Consider the following 18323-nt stretch of genomic DNA (forward strand, 5'->3'; position numbering starts at 1 on the left):
AATTTCTACTTTTCTTCCTGCCTATCTGTGAAAATTATGGTTCTGAACAACATAACAAAGGCAAGATGAAACATATTTTGGTAATACTAACAGGAATTACAGGACCTGTAATGGAAACAACATCCAGACGCTTATGAACAAGATAGCTTCTGTAACATAGCTATTCAAGGAACAGAGCACAAAACAGATCTAGTGACCAAGGCTTTTTAGTGACCTCCGTATTGAGGAAGTCCCATCAGATTCACACTAACGGTAACCAAAACTTCCCAACTTTTTTTCTTCAAAAACACAGAACACGGCAGCATGGGGAAGGGAGGTAATACATGGCCAAACCTAAAAATTAACTACCAGTCACTAGATTTTTAAACAAGGAAAACTCACAAACATTACTTTATGTTATTTTAAATTATTCAGAAGTCTTACGCAGAAGATTAGTCAGAGCAGAGAAAATTATTAGTAAAGGAACTCTAAGTGCATATGCAAAAAACTAAAATGAATACAATTACTACCATGGTCCAAAAGGAGTTATGGAGCATGAGGGAAGTTACTAGCAAAGCCTTCAAGGATCAGTCTCCAAATTCACATTTGCATTGGGGAGTATCAGTGATACAAGACAATCAGCGACACAGGGAAGATGGAAATAATAAGATGTAAGGCTACTAATGCAACATAAAAGTTGCATTTGTTGATACTTACCACTAGAAGATGAGAAATAGATGAGAAATCTGAATGCCTGAGTCATTTACAGGATGACTGAGCTATAAACAGAACGTAGCTATGACAATGTATTGGCTTTGGTGGGGAAAGTTCTTTATTTTCATAGCAGTTCATATGGTGCTGTTTTGCATTTGTGGCTAAAACAGCTCTGATGATGCACCAGTGTTTTGTCTATTGCTAAGCAGTGTTTGCACAGCACCAAGGACTTCTTTGTTTTTCACTCTGCTCCAGCAGCAAACAGACTGGGAAACAGCATGAAGCTGGGAGTGGGCATAGCTAGAACGGCACGCCTTGGCTAACCAACGGGACACTGCATGCCATATAATAAAGATTTAAGTGGCATTAAAACCAGGGTGGTTTGTCTTCCAGGTTGACCAGTGCTCAGATACTGCCTGTGGGTAGCAAGCAATTGCCTTTACATTGCAGTTACTGTTTTTTGTTTGTTTGTTTGTTTGTTTGTTTGTTTTTGGTTTTGTTTTGTTTTGTTCGTTTTCCCACCTTGTTCCTTCATTAGTAAGTTCTCTCAACCCAGGAGGGTTGGTTTTTTTTTGTCTGTTTGTGTACTTTCTAGTTGTGTCTTCCTAGTCTTTTCCCCCATCTCATAGGAGAGAAAGTGAATAAACAGCACTGAGGGTGCTTATCTGCACTCCAGAGCCAATCTACCACAGCAAATGATACATAATATTCAATGATATTTCTGTTAAGTACTTCTCACAGAAAAAGGGCATTTCTAATGACATGACTGTTCTGGTCCATCACATTCAAGAAAGATAATCTCGCACCAGAATTAGTAACAGCAGGGCAACTATGAGAATGAATGGTATGAGACAATATTGGCTTTGATATGCTTGGCTTAGTGAGAATACAGGAAAGGATGAACGTCTGCGATGGGGCAAGAGTGTTCCAGAATAAACCCTGCAACTCAAGATTTTCTGCACATACAAGTTTCTTCCAGCAGAAGAAAAACCCCAGGCACAAAAGACTGAAGAGTGCTGTGGTTTCCTCCTAACACAAGGGGTTAACGCACAGCACTGCTCAGCCAGGAACCAGAGCTGGGGCACAAAGCAGAGGATGAACACCTTGGAGCACAGACGGATCCTACTATTACTTTCTGTTGACTGCAAGCCTACCTTTGATAAGTGAATGCACATGAGGAAAAAAACAAAAGAAACATAGCAGCTGAAAAAAAGAAAATTAGAGATGATGCTGTTTAAATATCACTGATATCTCTGCTTTAATTCAGTTCCTATATTATAAACAGACTTCATGATGATGAGGAGGAGGTCAGTATCTTCACCAAATGCTCAGAAACGAAATCTTACCTGCATTGGAACAGGATCTTTAAGGTAATATCCTTCAACAATCTGTTCTTTTCTGTAGTGCTCAATGATGTCAGCAATACTGTTCCAGAAAGAAAAACAGCATTTAAATGTTAAACTGGTTAGTTTTTCCTGTCTGAGAATTGCTTTTCCATACAAATCACAGCAATTTGTCAACATTTTTTAATAAAATCAAGTGCTAAACATCAAAATCTCATTTGCAGCAATGAGAATTTGCTAACTTTGAGGAAAAAAATCACAAAATTGAATTCATAATATCTTAAGTCTAAACTCTGCAGATTTGTTTAGTTGCTTAAAATGCCAAACGAGGATGCTTTTTTCCATACTCAAATAGCACATGTGCTTTACTAGCTCTCCAACTAAGCTGAAAATTGCTAGTTCATTGATAATAGCTTTCAAAGTCCTAGAGTAAACAGGGAAGGGGGAATGGTTCATACTGTACTCTGTAAAACAATTTCTTCCTAGGAAGGGAAGAACAGAAAATAGAAAAGGGTTGTAACAGATCATGCAGATTATATTTGGAAATCACTAAGTTTTCATGTTAAATTAAATACACAATCAGTAGCACTCCTCTACAGGGAAGCCTGCATCATAATTATTAGGTTCAGATTACATTTTGGAAGGCTCAGGAGACAAACTGACATACACAAGCTGAAATTCAAGGTAAATGAGTTGCTTAAACTTATTTTTACATTTACTGAAATTTACACTGTAATAAAGAACAGCAACATGAACACCAATACAAATGAATCATTCATACACAAAATATCAACCTGAAAAAAAGAACTAAGTAAGTAGAAATAAACTAAATGTGATTTCTCACTTCATAGCTTGCAATTTGTGCTAACATAACCAAAGCACAGTGAAGAGATTTTTGACCTATTAGAATTGGATACAGCTATGTCCAACACAGAAAAGATATGATACAGTATAAACAAACTCAAAAACATTTAAATAAAACAGTAAGACATCTTAGGCCACCTTCCTTTCTTCTAAAGCAATGAATTAATGTACACTTGATAAAATAAAAAACAATAATAATAAAAAACAATAAAAATCAAAACAAAATTTTAGTTTTCAGCCTTGCAAAATGACTTTAATTTCTCTGAGTATTATTTAAATGAAATAATTGTAATTTTTATTGAGATACAACTGGTGTGTCATCTTCTCTGTAAAAATTTAAAGTTTACCACACTGCGTAAAATGACTCAGTCATTGTACCTGGCATGTAAAATAGCTGCTGCCAACATCTTGGTATAAATAAAACAGCATTCAATATTTTTTCTTATTCACCAGATCAAAAATACCTTGACTATCAATGTCTTCTCTCCTTCCTTGGTTAAAAATGCTGCCAGGAGTTCCTCAACATAGGAAGCAAGTGCCTAATTTCTTCCAATTTCATAAAATGGGCTGAAGAATAAATTCAGCTGTATTTGAGAACTCACTCTGTAGTTAGTGTGCCATATAGACTAGTATTTTATGCCTTGATGGAGTGATTAAGGACTTCGTTCTTAGCCCTCTGCTCCCTGGAGTGAACTCAATTCAGGTGGTCATCAGTGTATTGCTTCAACACTAGTGCAGCTCATACTGAACACTGCAAACACACAAAGATACCAGGTATCTCCAGGCAAGACTAGAAACGTGACTTAAAAAATGATCAGAGCTATCTAATGTGTGAGAAGTCAAGCATGCAATCAGACTGACCACAAAACTAATCTAAGGGACAGGAAAAAAGGAATCATAACCCTTCTCAATGTCTAACAACAACAAAAACCTTACACAAAACACATGAAGAAAGGTATAAATAAGCAAGGATAAAAAAATATCCTTAAACTTGGTTTAATATACAGAAATAAAGATGATTTCAATAATACATTACAGTTACTTTAGTGATTTTTAGAACACAGAGCATAGGGCTTGTCAGGTTCCTCAGATCTTGGCTACCTGGATAATTTTAAAAGCATCTGACCAACATGAGCAGTATCTTATTTATTTATTTATTTAAAGGGTGAATTGATTCAAGATTTTCCAACCACTGACATTTCAAATAATAAAGAATCCAGAAAGCAGAAGCAACAGCATTCTACACATTGTTAAATTATAAAGAAAAAGAATGAACACATTATAGCCATATTGTTTAGCCTATCAAAATGCAGATTTAATTCCTCAATTGGAAACAAAAACGTCTTCTAATCAGCTATTAAATTTTCAAATAATCTTGTCTGTTACATTAAAGATAACTTGAAAACTAAAACTATAAACTGCTGGGTCAACACTTCTTTGCAGCAGAATCACTAGAAACAAACAAAACCTTAGTATCACTTTTTATTTGTTTGTCTTTGAAAGCTGTTATGTAGATTGAATTTAGCAAAGAAGGCAGATGGAGAGGACAGAAGAAATGGCCTGGTATGCACCTCCTACCACAGGTTCTAAAATCAGAACTGAAACATCAGTGTCTTTTAAAACAAACAAACCCACAAAAACTGTGAGGCATATGCAAGTTTTCCACAGAATTGCTGCACACGGAAGGCACTTCTGGAGATCACCCAGTTGAAACCCCCTAGATCACTGCAGGGTCAATTACAGCAGGTTGCTCTGGACCTTGGGTAGCACCTCCAAGAGTGCAGACTCCACACCTTTCTGGGCAACATGTCCCTGTGTTCTATCACCCTTGCAGTAAAAGAACCTCTTCATACATTTAAACAGAATTTCTTGTATCTCCTTTTGTGCCCACTGCCTCTTGTCCTGTCACCAGGCATTTCTAAGAAGTGCCTGGCTCTGCTTTCTTAGCTCCCTCCCCAGCTACTTTTGCACTCAAGGTGCTTTCTCTTCTCAAGGTTAAAGCAAGCCCAAGCTTCCTCAGTTTCTCCTGGTACACCTCAGATGCTCCAGCCCCTGGACCTCTGATGGCAGGCTACAGTACCTGCACACAGTATTCCCCCCAAGGTCTCCAACCCCAAGAAACAACTGACCTGCCTCTGCCCAGCTTCTGAGGTAAGATCAGGCAAATTCAGGACGGCGTTGCTGTATGCTGATAATTGCAGATTTTACAGTTGAGAGCTCACGACACTCAGTAAGATCACCACTGTGCTAGGTCTGGCTGGGACAGATTCACTTTTTTCTTCACTGCAGCCTGAACGGTGTGGTGTTTTGGATTTGCGACTATAAAGCCATGCTGATAACAATGTTTTGGCTATTGCTGACCAATAGCTGCCGTGCTGAGGTTTTACTTATTTCCAACTCTACCCACCCCCTCACCAAGTGGGCCGGGGCGGTCGAGAAGCTGGGAGAGGATACAGCCAGGACAGCTGACCCAAAAGGACCAGAGGGATATTCCACACCATCTGATGTTGTGCTCAGCAAGAAAAACTCAAGAGGAGGAAAAGAGGGATGCTAAAAGGACTGTGGAGGGCTGAACGCAGCCAGCAGCTAGACACCAAACAGTGCCTGCTCATTCCCTGCCCTCAACAGGACAGCAGAGAATGTAAGAAACATGAAATGCAAACTTCAGAAAACTTGTGGGTCGATACAAAGAGAGTTTAGTAAGTGAAAAGGTGGGGAGGGAAGGGGCAGGTGGAGGGAAAGGCGCAGTGATGCAAGGGCCATCACTCACCACCTTTCACAAAGCAGGCAGATGCCCACACAGACTCTGACCAACAGCCACCACGGAAGAGAAAACACCCCTTCCAGTTTTTATTGCTGAGCATCTCTTTGATCAGCTTGTGTCTCCGGGAAACAGAGAAAGCCTCAATGCAGTGCAAGCACCACCCAGCAAAAGCCTAAATGCTGGTGGTCTTACCGACACAGTTTTAATTACAAATCCCAATCACAGCACCATACTGGCTGCTGTGAAGAAAATTAACTTCATCCCAGCCAAACTCAGTACAGGCACAAAGAATTGTCTTTGCCAGTTTTTCCATCAAAATGTAAAAAGGTGACTAACAGAGAAACTTGTTATCCATGGAATAAACATGAAGATCACAAATGTTACATTGTTTCCTGAAGTTCATGGGAAAATATGATTTCATTATATAGTCAAAATAATTCCTCCAATACAAACACCGTATATATGCTATATATTTTGAGCCTCACGTGGCCAGGTAAAAGACTCCAGATTGGCTATTATGTAGAGCTGACATTAAGATAATGAAATAATGAAAGCCACCTCTTCACAACAGACTGCAACTACAGGCTATTAGTCATATTAACTTATAAAAAATCTGAGAAATTTACCTACAGAGTAGTGGGAGCACATGGAAAAGAATAAGGTTAATGGAAGAAACAGTCTACCTATGCAGCACAGTACTAGATTACTGAGATGCACCCAGCACCATTTTCCCCATGATCACCCAGAACAATTTTGTCTCGCATCTGAAATACAAGGAGGCATACTATTGCGTGTAGAGGGCATCGGACTTCCAGTCCCATGTCTGGATATTCAAACTACCTGAGAAATAAAACTTACTTTGTTTTAAGTTTCCTTAGTATTCTTTAGACCATATCTTTTGTATGAAAAATCTTGGACTATAATTTGAGAACTGAAGTGTAAACAATCCTGTGCTAATTAACAGCAGATTGGTTTTATTCTACCTAATTTTTTCACGCTGGTTACAGTTACCAAAACTGCAAGAGAATAATATCTAAAAACAACTTTAATGCTAAGGATTTTTTTTAAAGATGTAGTCTAATAGAAGCATCAGAATTTAAGAGATACCTTGCGAACACCTAATGAAACAGCTTAATATAGAAAAGGTTCGACTACTGGAACCAAACATGCATTTAAACAAAGAACAGCACTTCCCTAAGCCAAAATTTTCAACTTGAGTACAAACACTGAATTTTTAGATAAGCCACAAAAGATATTCTGGGGGAAAGAATCCTCCTTTGATAAATGTATTTTATATACACACTTTAAGTAAATTCAGCATTGGGAAATTAATTTTCTGAAGTAATAACTTAATGCTGTAAAACCTTCTGAACATGTACTATCTAATGCTGCAAAACCATTTGAGACTAATTTGACTTCCACTAATTTGTGAATTAGTTTTACATCACCAATGGCGAGGGCTTCTGGCCTACCATTCTCCTAATAAGCCATGTAACTAGAGAATGGGCAGGAGCATTTACCTTCATGAAAAGCTGACACTGCAGCTAGCTCGGTTTTCAATGAGAATGTCTGGAGGCCAGACTGATTAATGTACAAGGTACTCAAGCAGTCTGGGTGTGGGATATGCATAGATTCATAGGTTCCAATTGCTTAGCCTCACACCTCTGTCCATTACAAGATGTGAAAAGAGTCCACAGTACTTAGTTAGGAGACCTCGACATTTTCCTCAGACACACCAGCTGCTGGATCTCTACCCACTCAGAAACAAAGCTGGAAGTGAGAGAAATTCTCCAGTAGGATGAAGAATGCCCTGGTTCTAGGTGAACAAGACTAGAAAAGTTCTGATTGTGTGAAAAGATGGAGGTGAGCTCTTACTACTCAGAAGTTTTATATCTACAAAAACTCTAAAAATATGATTATCATGGATGGAGCTGCACGGCCGGGATAGCTTTTCCCATAAAAATGGGAAGTATCTCTTGTCATTTATTTTTCTTTTTGTGGAGATTACTGTATTGTTGTACTACTGGCAAAACAAACACATTCTTCGCCTCAGTCTTTAACAGCAAGACCACTTGTTCTCTAGATAACCAGTACCCTGAGCTGGTGGAAGGGGATGGGATGCAGAATGTGGCCCTCACAGTCCAAGAGGAAATGGCTGCCGACCTGCTACAGCATTTAGATGTACGCAAGCTGATGGGGCCGGATGGGCCCGAGGGTGCTGAGAGACCTGGCAGAAGAGCTGGCCAAGCCACTTTCCATCATTTATCAGCAGTCCTGACTATCAGGGGAGGGCCCAGTTGACTGGTGGCTAGCAAACGTGACGCCCATCTACAAGAAGGGCTGGAAGGTAGACCCGGGGAACTATAGGCCTGTTAGTTTGACCTCACTGCCAGGGAAGCTCATGGAGCAGATTATCTTGAGTGTCACCACGTGGCACTTGCAGGGCAACCAGGAGATCAGGCCCAGTCAGCATGGGTTTATGAAAGGCAGGTCATGCTTGATGAACCTGATCTCCTTCTATGACAAAGTGAAGTGCTTAGCGGATGAGGGAAAGGCTGTGGATGTGGTCTAAAGTAAGGCTTTTGACACCGTTTCCAACAGCATTCTCCTCAAGAAACTGGCTACTCTTGGCTTGGACTGGTGTACACTTCGTTGGGTTAGAAACTGGCTGGATAGCCAGGCCCAAAGAGTTGTGGTGAATGGAGTTATATACAGCTGGAGGCCGGTCACTAGTGGAGTCCCCCAGGGCTCAGTACTAGGGCTGGTTCTCTTTAAAATCTTCATCAATGATCTGGATGAGGGGATCGAGTGCACCCTCAGTAAGTTTGCAGATGACACCAAGGTAGGTGCATGTGTCGATCTGCTTGAGGGTAGGAAGGCTCTGCAGGAGGATCTGGATAGGCTGGACCGATGGGCTGAGGCCAACTGTATGAAGTTCAACAAGGCCAAGTGCTGGGTCCTGCACCTGGGGCGCAACAACCCCAAGCCGAGCTACAGGCTGGGAGATGAGTGGCTGGAAAGCTGCCTGGCAGAGAAGGACCTGGCAGTATTGGTTGATAGTCGGCTGAATATGAGCCAGCAGTGTGCTCAGGTGGCCAAGAAGGCCAACAGCATCCTGGCTTGCATAAGAAACAGTGTGGCCAGCAGGGCTAGGGAAGTGATTGTCCCCCTGTACTCAGCTCTGGTGAGGCTGCACCTTGAGTACTGTGTTCAGTTTTGGGCCCCCTCACTCCAAGAAGGACATGGAGGTGCTCGAGAGAGTCCAGAGAAGGGCAACGAAGCTGGTGAGGGGTCTGGAGAACAAGTCTTAGGAGGAGGGGCTGAGGGAGCTGGGACTGTTCAACCTGGGGAAGAGGAGGCTCAGGGGTGACATTATTGCTCTCTACAGGTACCTTAAAGGAGGCTGTAGCGAGGTGGGGGTTGGTCTGTTTTCCCATGTGCCTGGTGACAGAACGCGGGGGACTAAAGTTGTGCCAGGGGAGGTTTAGGTTGGATATTAGGAAGAACTGCTTTACTGAATGGGTTGTTAGGCATTGGAATGGGCTGCCCAGGGAAGTGGTTCAGTCACCATCCCTGGAGGGAATCTTTTAAAAGATGTTTAGATGTAGAGGTTAGTGATATGCTTTAGTGGAGGACTTGTTAGTGTTAGGTCAGAGGTTGGACTACGTGATCTGTGAGGTCTCTTCCAACCTAGATGATTTAGTAAGTTTAGTTTGATTTAGTAAGTTTATTCTCTCTAAATGAAGTCATCCGCAATTCTTACCAAAGTATCACTCAGACATTATAATACAATTTAATATTTTTTTCCAACAATTAAGGTATTTTTTTCCCTTACTGGCAAATATCCTTTTCTATTACTTACACTTTGAAATCTCTGCTGAATGTTTCATACAAAACTAACATTTTTATTTTCCTCTTTCAAAGGGAGAAGAACCGACATTACAAATAGTAGCTTCCAAGACAATACAATATTTTCTTAATTACACCTCCACATATGATCCACAACTTAGCATGAAGGAACTCGTTTGCAGAAGAACAATTCAAAAAAAAAAAAAAACACTAGGGTTTCAAGAACTTTCTCAGTTACAAGTAACTGTTAAGCAAGTTAGGTGAAATGCTTAGTATGCTATAGAGAAGACTGAAGTCTTATACCAGTAAGAAAGTATCAGGAACAAATTATGCAATTCCTTTACACAAGCATGAAGTACACACACATCTTACCTATTATAATATCTGCCTCCCATCATAAACTGATTGTTTGCAGTTGGACATATTTTAAATCGCTGAATATTTTCACTGGTCCGAAAATAAAGTGAATAATCACCAGGTGTATTGTCTGAAGGTCTCACAAGAAAACCGCACACTTGACCAACTGGAAAGATACCATAATCGTGTTATTTACTGCTACTTTTCTTACAGTATTATTTATGAGCCCTCATCAAATCTCTTTCTGCATAAAGTAGCAAGAATTGCACACTTAAAGGAGAGAGACAAAGTGTATGAGGTAAGTTCCAACACTGATTCCAAATCAGACGAAGTAATACTAAACGGCCAGAGTTATTGCAAATTGATTTAGCTGCAGCTGGCAACCCACCTACACAAGAACATTAAAAAATTGAGATGTTTTCAACAATTAATGGTGTTTGTTCTTATATTTTAAGTATTCTACTTAAAAGTATGGGTCAAGAATTTTCATGTTTTCATTTAAAGAAATACTTCCTCTATGAAGACATTTTTAAAAAGTCTGTAGTATATTTTCCTTTAGGTCTATAACAGTATTTTTTTCTTGGGAAAGCCCATAATATTTTTAGTACATGTGTTAATCAAAAAGTATTTCACTATTTCGCTCAAAATTATTAAATAAACTGTACTTGAGAATTTAAATACACTTGATACTCATAGTCGTAAGTTTTATTTCAATGTAGTATTCTATTACAATAACAACCAGAGTCTGGTTGACAGAGTCTTGAGAGTGTAAGACACTCCTAAGTTCCAACATAAAAGCAAATTTTGCCAGCAATAGGATTGCTTTGTGCTATCTGATTACCACTATATCAGAAGTACAAGTACCTGTCATCAGCAAATTGTAAGCCTCTTGTTTGGAGATCTTCCCATGGAACCATCTTAACAAAGATGAAGAGAAAAATTAGAAAGCAAGACTACCAGCTCTCTTTTTTTGGTTGTGATGGCATCCAAGGCTCTGGCACCTATGAACTGATCTTTCTTTAAGAAAACCTAATACACAGATAGGTAAGATTATGCTACTTAATGCTGCTGTTCTACCAACAGCATGAAAAAGATAAGATTAACAGATATATAAATAAATTTCAATAAAAATATCCAACATGTAGAGTTCACATTCAAACTCAACTGTTTAGACATGAAAAAACATTTAAGTGTTAGGTAACTTGACAGGCATTATTTAAAGTCAATCTCATAGAGCTATTTCCTTGAATCATGAAATCCAAAGCTAAAACAAAATTAAATACAGTAAAGAAAAGAATCAAACCACTTTTGGCAGAAGCAGTGGGAACAAAACCTAGTTCTGTTGAACACAAACTGCTTTAATCTCACACCTTTTATGTTCTGCAGAGCCCTGTGTCAGAGGAATGCCCTTAGAAAGTTCAGCAGCCTCTGTCCAGTCTCAGCCTGATACTTCTGATTGTACAGTACTGACATTACAGGGCTGTTCAGTTTACATGTGGCACACCACATGCTACAACTTAAGAGCTCATTCTGTCCTTTAATGGAAACCTAAAAAATATGGCCTGAACTTCATTACACTTCATGTTGAGTAGGGGGAAAAAATGCAGAAGCCCATCTTACGCATCTAAAATGAGCTCTATTTCTAACTTTTTTTCTATACTACATTTAGAAGGTCATTTCTGGCGACCAAACACTGAAGGATTTGTTGTCTCCCTAGAATTCTTCGGAGTAGCAGACTGTGGACACAGTAGCATAACTGTGGACAAAGCATCGAAACTCCAAACATCTGCTACAAACTGCTTTGTAAATTTAAAAAAAGTAATCCTATATTTGAAGGAATTCTTACTGCTAAACTGACCAGCAGAATATTAGGGAACAGTGAGAAAACAACCCAGCAGTGACGTTTCTTCTCCTGTTAAGATAATAAGAGATGCCTTCTTCAGCCATCAGCCTTTTGGAGAAAGCAAACAGGGCAACAGCTGCAGGAAGCAGCAGCTGCCATTATTGCAAGCAAATGCAGGACAGACAAAATAATCAAGCTACTTGCGGTTTTCTGAACCTTATTTTGGCCACTCTTCTGTACTACTCAAAGCAATGTAACTATCAACAGTTTGCCATATCAATACGTTGTTAAACCTGAAATGTATTCACTCTTGAAAATTTTTCAAGTATTCCAAGCAAATACAACAACCACCACATGGCCCTCCGTCTTTCATCTTCAAAGTTTAAGTGTACACTAAACTAATGGACAGAAAGTGTAATTATTACACTGTCATTCTTGCAATGGTACTTTACTCTCTCCAGCATTTGCAGTTAAGCAGATCTGAAAAAGGTTACCTCTAAAGTAAACACAATCCTAATGATATATTCCAATGTGCATATTTTGGCTGAAAGTGATTATACAGGGATTCATTGATGATTTTAACAGTGCAAAATCCCTGAATTATAGGCTTTTGAGACTTACAAGACTTTCATGTCAATTATCTGTGCACCTTTAGCAGCTAATATAGAAATATTCTTTTGTCCTAAGTCAAAAAATCATTATCTTCTGTTCATCTGCCCAAAAGTCAGGAAACCTCGTAGCTGAAGTTTACAATCAGTTATTTTATTATTTGTTTTTAATTAAAAAAAATAAAAAATCCTTACATTTTGCCTTCATGTGGATCTTCTTCTCTTCCCTAATGAGAAAATTAACACAGTAAGTGCATGAAAACAGTAGAAGTTAACCTATGAAGTTTATTTTCTGAACTAAGACCTTCTGTAGAAAAAAAACAAGTAGCCTAAGATATTTTGAACTGAAGTGCTTATTGCAACTCTGTGAAAAGTTTTCCTCTTCATTCACTACGTGAATATTCAGCCAGAATACAGTATTTCAAATGATTTTATTTGTCATGTTTCAAACCTTTCTTTAGAGACAGTAAATTTTAAAACTCAGCTTTCCTAAGGCTAACTTCACCACTGATACAGAAGTCTCCTGTTTAACATCCTAGTACTACCAGTTCAATTTAGCCATTCACATCATCACTTGGATCTGTGAGAAGCAGCTGGAAGTAATTCCACTAATAGCAAAATAGATATGCCGCACAGGAAAACATCCAAAGCAATGCTGAGCTTTAAGAAAAAATAAAATAAAAACCTCCTGTTTAGTAAGTCCTTTAAGCCATCTCTTCTCTTGCAGTAAACTCTGTTACCTGCAGGTCACTTGGTTAACTTCTCGAGTTAGCATATATCCTTCCAGGTACAACTAATTCACTAACACTTTTTATGTATCGACCTTAAAAGAAAGGCCTGCCACAATGTAAAACTATACCCTGTACAGTTTGCCACGAAACATTCACAAATGTAAATCACAAATGCAATTATATGACCAGCAGATTCTTTACAAAGACAGATGAGTTTATGGAACTGCTTAGCAAATTGGCAGTACCATTCATTTGTAGTTCTTTGGACAATATGTGCGTTAAGTGCTTTTTTGATACTGAATTGGGCTTAAATGCTTTTCATACTTTTTTTTAAAACCACTAGATCCAATTACTAGGCTGAGAAAAAAATCACGTAATTGAAAATGAGGCAGTTAAGTGTCACTGATTTTGGTTTATTTCACTATTTTACATGTATTTATTTATATGCACATACAAAAAGATATATACACAAAGATTTGAATATAAAATTACTTACCACTTCTTCTACCAGGTCTTCTACAATAAGACCTTGTTCATCTGTACGTAGGTTTGTAACCCACATCCAGCCATCTTCCAATTCATTATGGACAATAAACATGTCTCCTTTAAGGAAACTAAAGAGAATTACAATAATAACAAAGTTAGAAATACAATCACAATACAAGCCTTAATGAACACAATGAATTCTTGAGCAGAATTTCAGCAAAACATTTGAGATAATCTGCTTTTGAAAACACATTGATATTCCAAGCATACCGTGAGTATTTTTCTCACGGTTTAAGTGGCCATCATATATGAATATTTATATTTCTTTAATTTACATTCAAAATGTAATACATATTTCAATTCTGTCAACTTTAAAGTGTACTAACAATGCATAAAACAGAAATAACACAACAGTATTAGAAGATAGTAATACTTTTCTTTTTTCAAGATGGATCAAATATAAAACACCAGTAAAGCAATCAAAATGCCATTAATAGTCTGGAGGAAAATAATACTCCTTTCACTGAAATCTAATCTTGTGTAACAGAAGCCGGTGAAACATCTGTTATTTATGTTCTCACACAGGAAAACAAGTACTACAAAGAGAGTACAGAATAGTTACTGGAAAAGCCATGCAATCAGCTACAAGAAAAGCATAAATAAGAAGCATTAACATGCCTAATGAAGCTTCATTACTTGAAGGTTTGGGTAAATTATTCCTTATGTTAACCCAAACTCAGGTCACATGTAAGCCTTTCACTGTAGCACAGCAGGACTTCTCAATCAAGTTAGATGATGCATCAAGGGTACAGGAAGTATCTATGAGACACTGAAGCTCATTAACTACAAATCCAGTCCAAAATTACACAGCGAATTTCAAAGAACATTTCTCTCATTTGAGATGGCTAACAAAAAAAGGCATTAAAATCATGCATAAAGCAAACAGCAAAAATAAAAAAGCCTAATGGAACATGGAATTAATTCATCTGCTAACGAACCTAAACTGTAAGAATGGGTTGCGGCCAGCAAGAGCACCCTACATCAGCTCTATTATGAAGAACTACACAGTAAGTTGCTGCAGGATGACATGCTGAAATTAATCCTGCAATACTATTAACTTTAATATCCTCACCAGTATTTACAAAGTTTTCAGTCAAGATTCACTGAATCAGAGTACATTCATTTAACCCAGAACAAACTGAGAAATTTGTTCCGGGCAATGCCAGGAACAGAATTATTTTAACCACGATCTCATAAGCCTATCACAAAGCTCTGCACTTCAGCTGTATCCTGGAACAGAGAGAAAAGGTATCATTTGCTATCACAATAAAAACTGTAGAAAAGTAACAATGTTTTTCTCCTGTAAGTTAAGTGCAGTAAGCACGTACTGGACTTGATTGATATTTTTATTCTTACATGTAGTAATAAGTCTTACTTTAAATGTGTAATTAAGAGTTCCCTCCTTGCTTTACCACCCTTTCTTCTCCCCTGCTTAGAAAATCATCACCTCAATGATAACTATCATCACATCATTCCTTAAAGAGGTCAGACTGGATTAGGCTGCAAGCTATGGGATGAATTTCCATTCTAATGAGTATAGAAGGCTCTCACATCTTTTTCTGTATTGCTGCAAATTAGAATAGTTCAGTTGAAAAGGACCTACAAAGATCATTGAGCCCAGCTGTATCTTAGATCAATACTCCTAAAAGCAAGCCAATTCCCAATTCACTTGGAATGTTAAATCAACTTGTGAAACCAAGACGGTCTCATTAGACTAAAAATCATTGCAAACCTCTTTGAAACCCTCTTCTCCATTTGAAAAAAAATACCTGGTATCTCAGGAAAGCATTTTCACTCCAACTAGCATATGATGTTCTACTGGAGATGGGACTGTTGGATTTGTTTCCTTCCCACATATGCAGAGCATCATGAAAATTCAAAAGCAGCACAACACACAGAGAATCCTTAAGAAATTCTTGAGGCATCAATGTTAGAAAGGAAATGAGTAACAGTGTAACAAAGTTAGGATAAACCAGCATACTTCAGTAACCTTTTAAAATCTTAAATTACTGGAGATTACACATTGAAATAACATTCGTTCAATACAGACTTTTTGAAAGGAGGAGGAGATGAGAAGGGAAGCAAGAATCATTCTTGCTTTATTTGAAGAATAGACAAGCAATGCGAATTTCAAGTAACGGTCACAGCAAATGAAAGTTTCTAAGCACAGACAACAAAATACATACTAGAATGTCAGAAGCCTTTTTGAAATAGCATACCAAGTGCCTTTTTTTGAACTAAGAAAAAAGGAGCAGCATTTAAAAAAAACAAAATTTTTAGGCAGTCAATGCTCACATTTTCTTTCTGGTGGGCAGGATTAGTTTGCCTTGAACTATTTATCTGCTACTACCTACTCCCTATAGGCAATTAAGGGAAAAAAGCCTAAAACATTTATTTCAAATATTTGTGAGACTTTTGCACAGAATTTTTCATACACAAATTTACCCTCTTTAAGAAAAATATAGGCCTTTATAAAACTTACCTGAGAAACGTAATTAATTTTAGTTCTAACAATCTAATGCAACTTCTCGTACAACACAAAGTAGTATACAGAGGGAAAAAAGTGTTATTGTTATATCCCACAACGACAAAAACAGAAGCATCATCCTTTAAGCTAACAATATTCTACTGGAAAAAGATGTTCATATTGCACATGAATGCATACTTAAATCCTTATTAGTACCTATACGTACTCTGAGAATCTCAGAACTGCTACTACCTATATTAAAACGTACCTTATTTCATCAGTTTCTGGCACTTTGGTGTAAGGCAGAATTGCTCGAACTCTCCTTCTGTCCTCCACAGGCTATAATTTAAAAGAAGAGAGCAAAAATAACACTTCTGACTTCCTTGTGAGTGCAGAACTCCTCTCCCCAACACTGTGCTATTCTGAAGAAAAGGATTTGTAATAGTCACCTATATCCCTCTTGACAGCATTAAATTTTCCAAGCTTAAAACCACTAAAAATACAATTCACGCGCTTAAGAGTTACGAGAGATCTCACTTTGTTTCTTTTTGTAGCATGACAGATAGTTTATGTTCTCATCTTCAAAATACATTACTAATAAGCTAATTCTCATGGAAGTATACTTCTGAAATTTCTTTCAATTACAATGGAAATTTAAAGAATTTTAACTATCAAGAACTTTTTTAGGTTTTGTTTGCATGGTTTTAGCAATGAGAAATTGAAAGATGCCCCATTTTCAGAAACCTTGATTATCCACAGTATGAATATTTGGAAATCTTTGTTAGATACACAAAATATCACAAAACAATAAAGGTTGTCTATACTACAGTGGTAGTCTTTACTAGCCAAGAACTGCATATTTTCTTGTTTATGTCTGTTCACTTGCAATGCTATTGCTACTTTTGGAGGTAACAGCAATACCCAGTACCTAGCTTTCATTAAAAAATTCATTAAACAGCAATTTTTTTTCATTATTTTCCATCAGTAAGAATGCATTTTTAATATATTCCTTATACCTCATGATATGCTGAGCCTATGTAGGATGCTGGGGAACTTTCTGCAGTGATTTTTCTTCTCTACAGAAAACTATGAGTACTGATTAATGATACCAATATATTTAAGTAAATGGCTCTTAGAAATATTACTGTAAAAATGTTACTACTTGCCTCTGGAGGTGCTACTGGAAATAATAGCTTTTCCCCCTTCAACAAACAAGACACATGACTGTAATAACCAATTAAGTCTGAGAGTGAAGCAAAGCGACGTCCACCAATGTAATAGTCTCCACACATGGCAATAATCCTGTTAATAAAAAAAAAGGAAGCTTGACACAGGGAATTTTTTCTACAGATAGTTCTTTTTTACCTTTTTTTTAAAGCAAAAGGAAATTAGATAACATTCAAGTTTTAAAGCAGAGAGTCTACATTCAATAAAATACAGTATTACAAGCTCTGCACATAGATGTGCAAACCTTAACTAATGGATATTTCACCTAAAATTACTGATGTCTGTAAAAGAAGAGGAAAAAAGCCATAAAATTTGCTAGAACTAAATGAAATCAACTAAACAGAAAAATGTAATTAGTGTCCTGGAAAACTGACAGAGTGCTCTAGTAGATGCAACAACACTACCACGTGTATCATGCAGGACATAAATACATGTATGTATTTAATACAGTATCAAATTATTTTAACAGTAAAAAACTGCACCTGATTATAGAATGCAGAAAATTAAAACATCTTCAAAAATAGTCACTTTCTGGCAGTTAGTTCGGTATCCATATTAAAAAATTAAGAAATTACTTTGGAATAATTAAAATATCTCCTTTTACTTCAAATTTTTAAAAAAACAGCAGTATTTGCTAATTGACAGGGAAAAGCTTACCGAACATTTTCAGTATTTTAATACAAAGAATTCTTATAAAACTGTTTGTTTTATTATTTCAAGGACGTGTTTTTCTTAAAATACAGATTCATGAAAACACTGTCATAAAAAATTGAAGGTACCACATCTGTTCTCATTGCTATTCAATACAAATTCTAAAAGCAGTCAGAAATAACTGATCTAGGCAAAAGGATTAACAGTATTAAAAACATTCCTGCTATAATCAAGAATCGTTTGCAAATGTAAAGAAGTACTTAATTTGAAACAACTAGCCCTTTTGACTAGACAATCCAAAGAAACAACAGGAAGTATGTAAATTGGTGGCATCAAGTAGACCTGAGTTTTTCCAACAATACAGATGTGACAGCAGCCCT

At 37.4% G+C, this 18323-nt stretch overlaps 1 protein-coding gene across 1 annotated transcript in view; it reads right to left on the bottom strand.

Moving 5' to 3' along the window:
- The window catches only part of RASA1 (RAS p21 protein activator 1), a 63388-nt gene that overhangs the window by 25994 nt on the left and 19071 nt on the right, over nucleotides 1-18323 (bottom strand). The window contains exons 3-9 of the mRNA XM_083818665.1: nucleotides 17232-17367; nucleotides 16334-16404; nucleotides 13549-13666; nucleotides 12517-12548; nucleotides 10735-10787; nucleotides 9886-10036; nucleotides 2040-2118 (exon numbers count right to left, since the gene is read on the bottom strand). Of these exons, the coding sequence (XP_083674791.1) occupies nucleotides 2040-2118; nucleotides 9886-10036; nucleotides 10735-10787; nucleotides 12517-12548; nucleotides 13549-13666; nucleotides 16334-16404; nucleotides 17232-17367 (640 nt within the window). The remainder of the gene's footprint in view (nucleotides 1-2039; nucleotides 2119-9885; nucleotides 10037-10734; nucleotides 10788-12516; nucleotides 12549-13548; nucleotides 13667-16333; nucleotides 16405-17231; nucleotides 17368-18323) is intronic.

Source organism: Anser anser (genome assembly GCF_964211835.1).
Source record: "Anser anser genome assembly, chromosome: Z".
NCBI classification, from domain to species: domain Eukaryota; kingdom Metazoa; phylum Chordata; class Aves; order Anseriformes; family Anatidae; genus Anser; species Anser anser.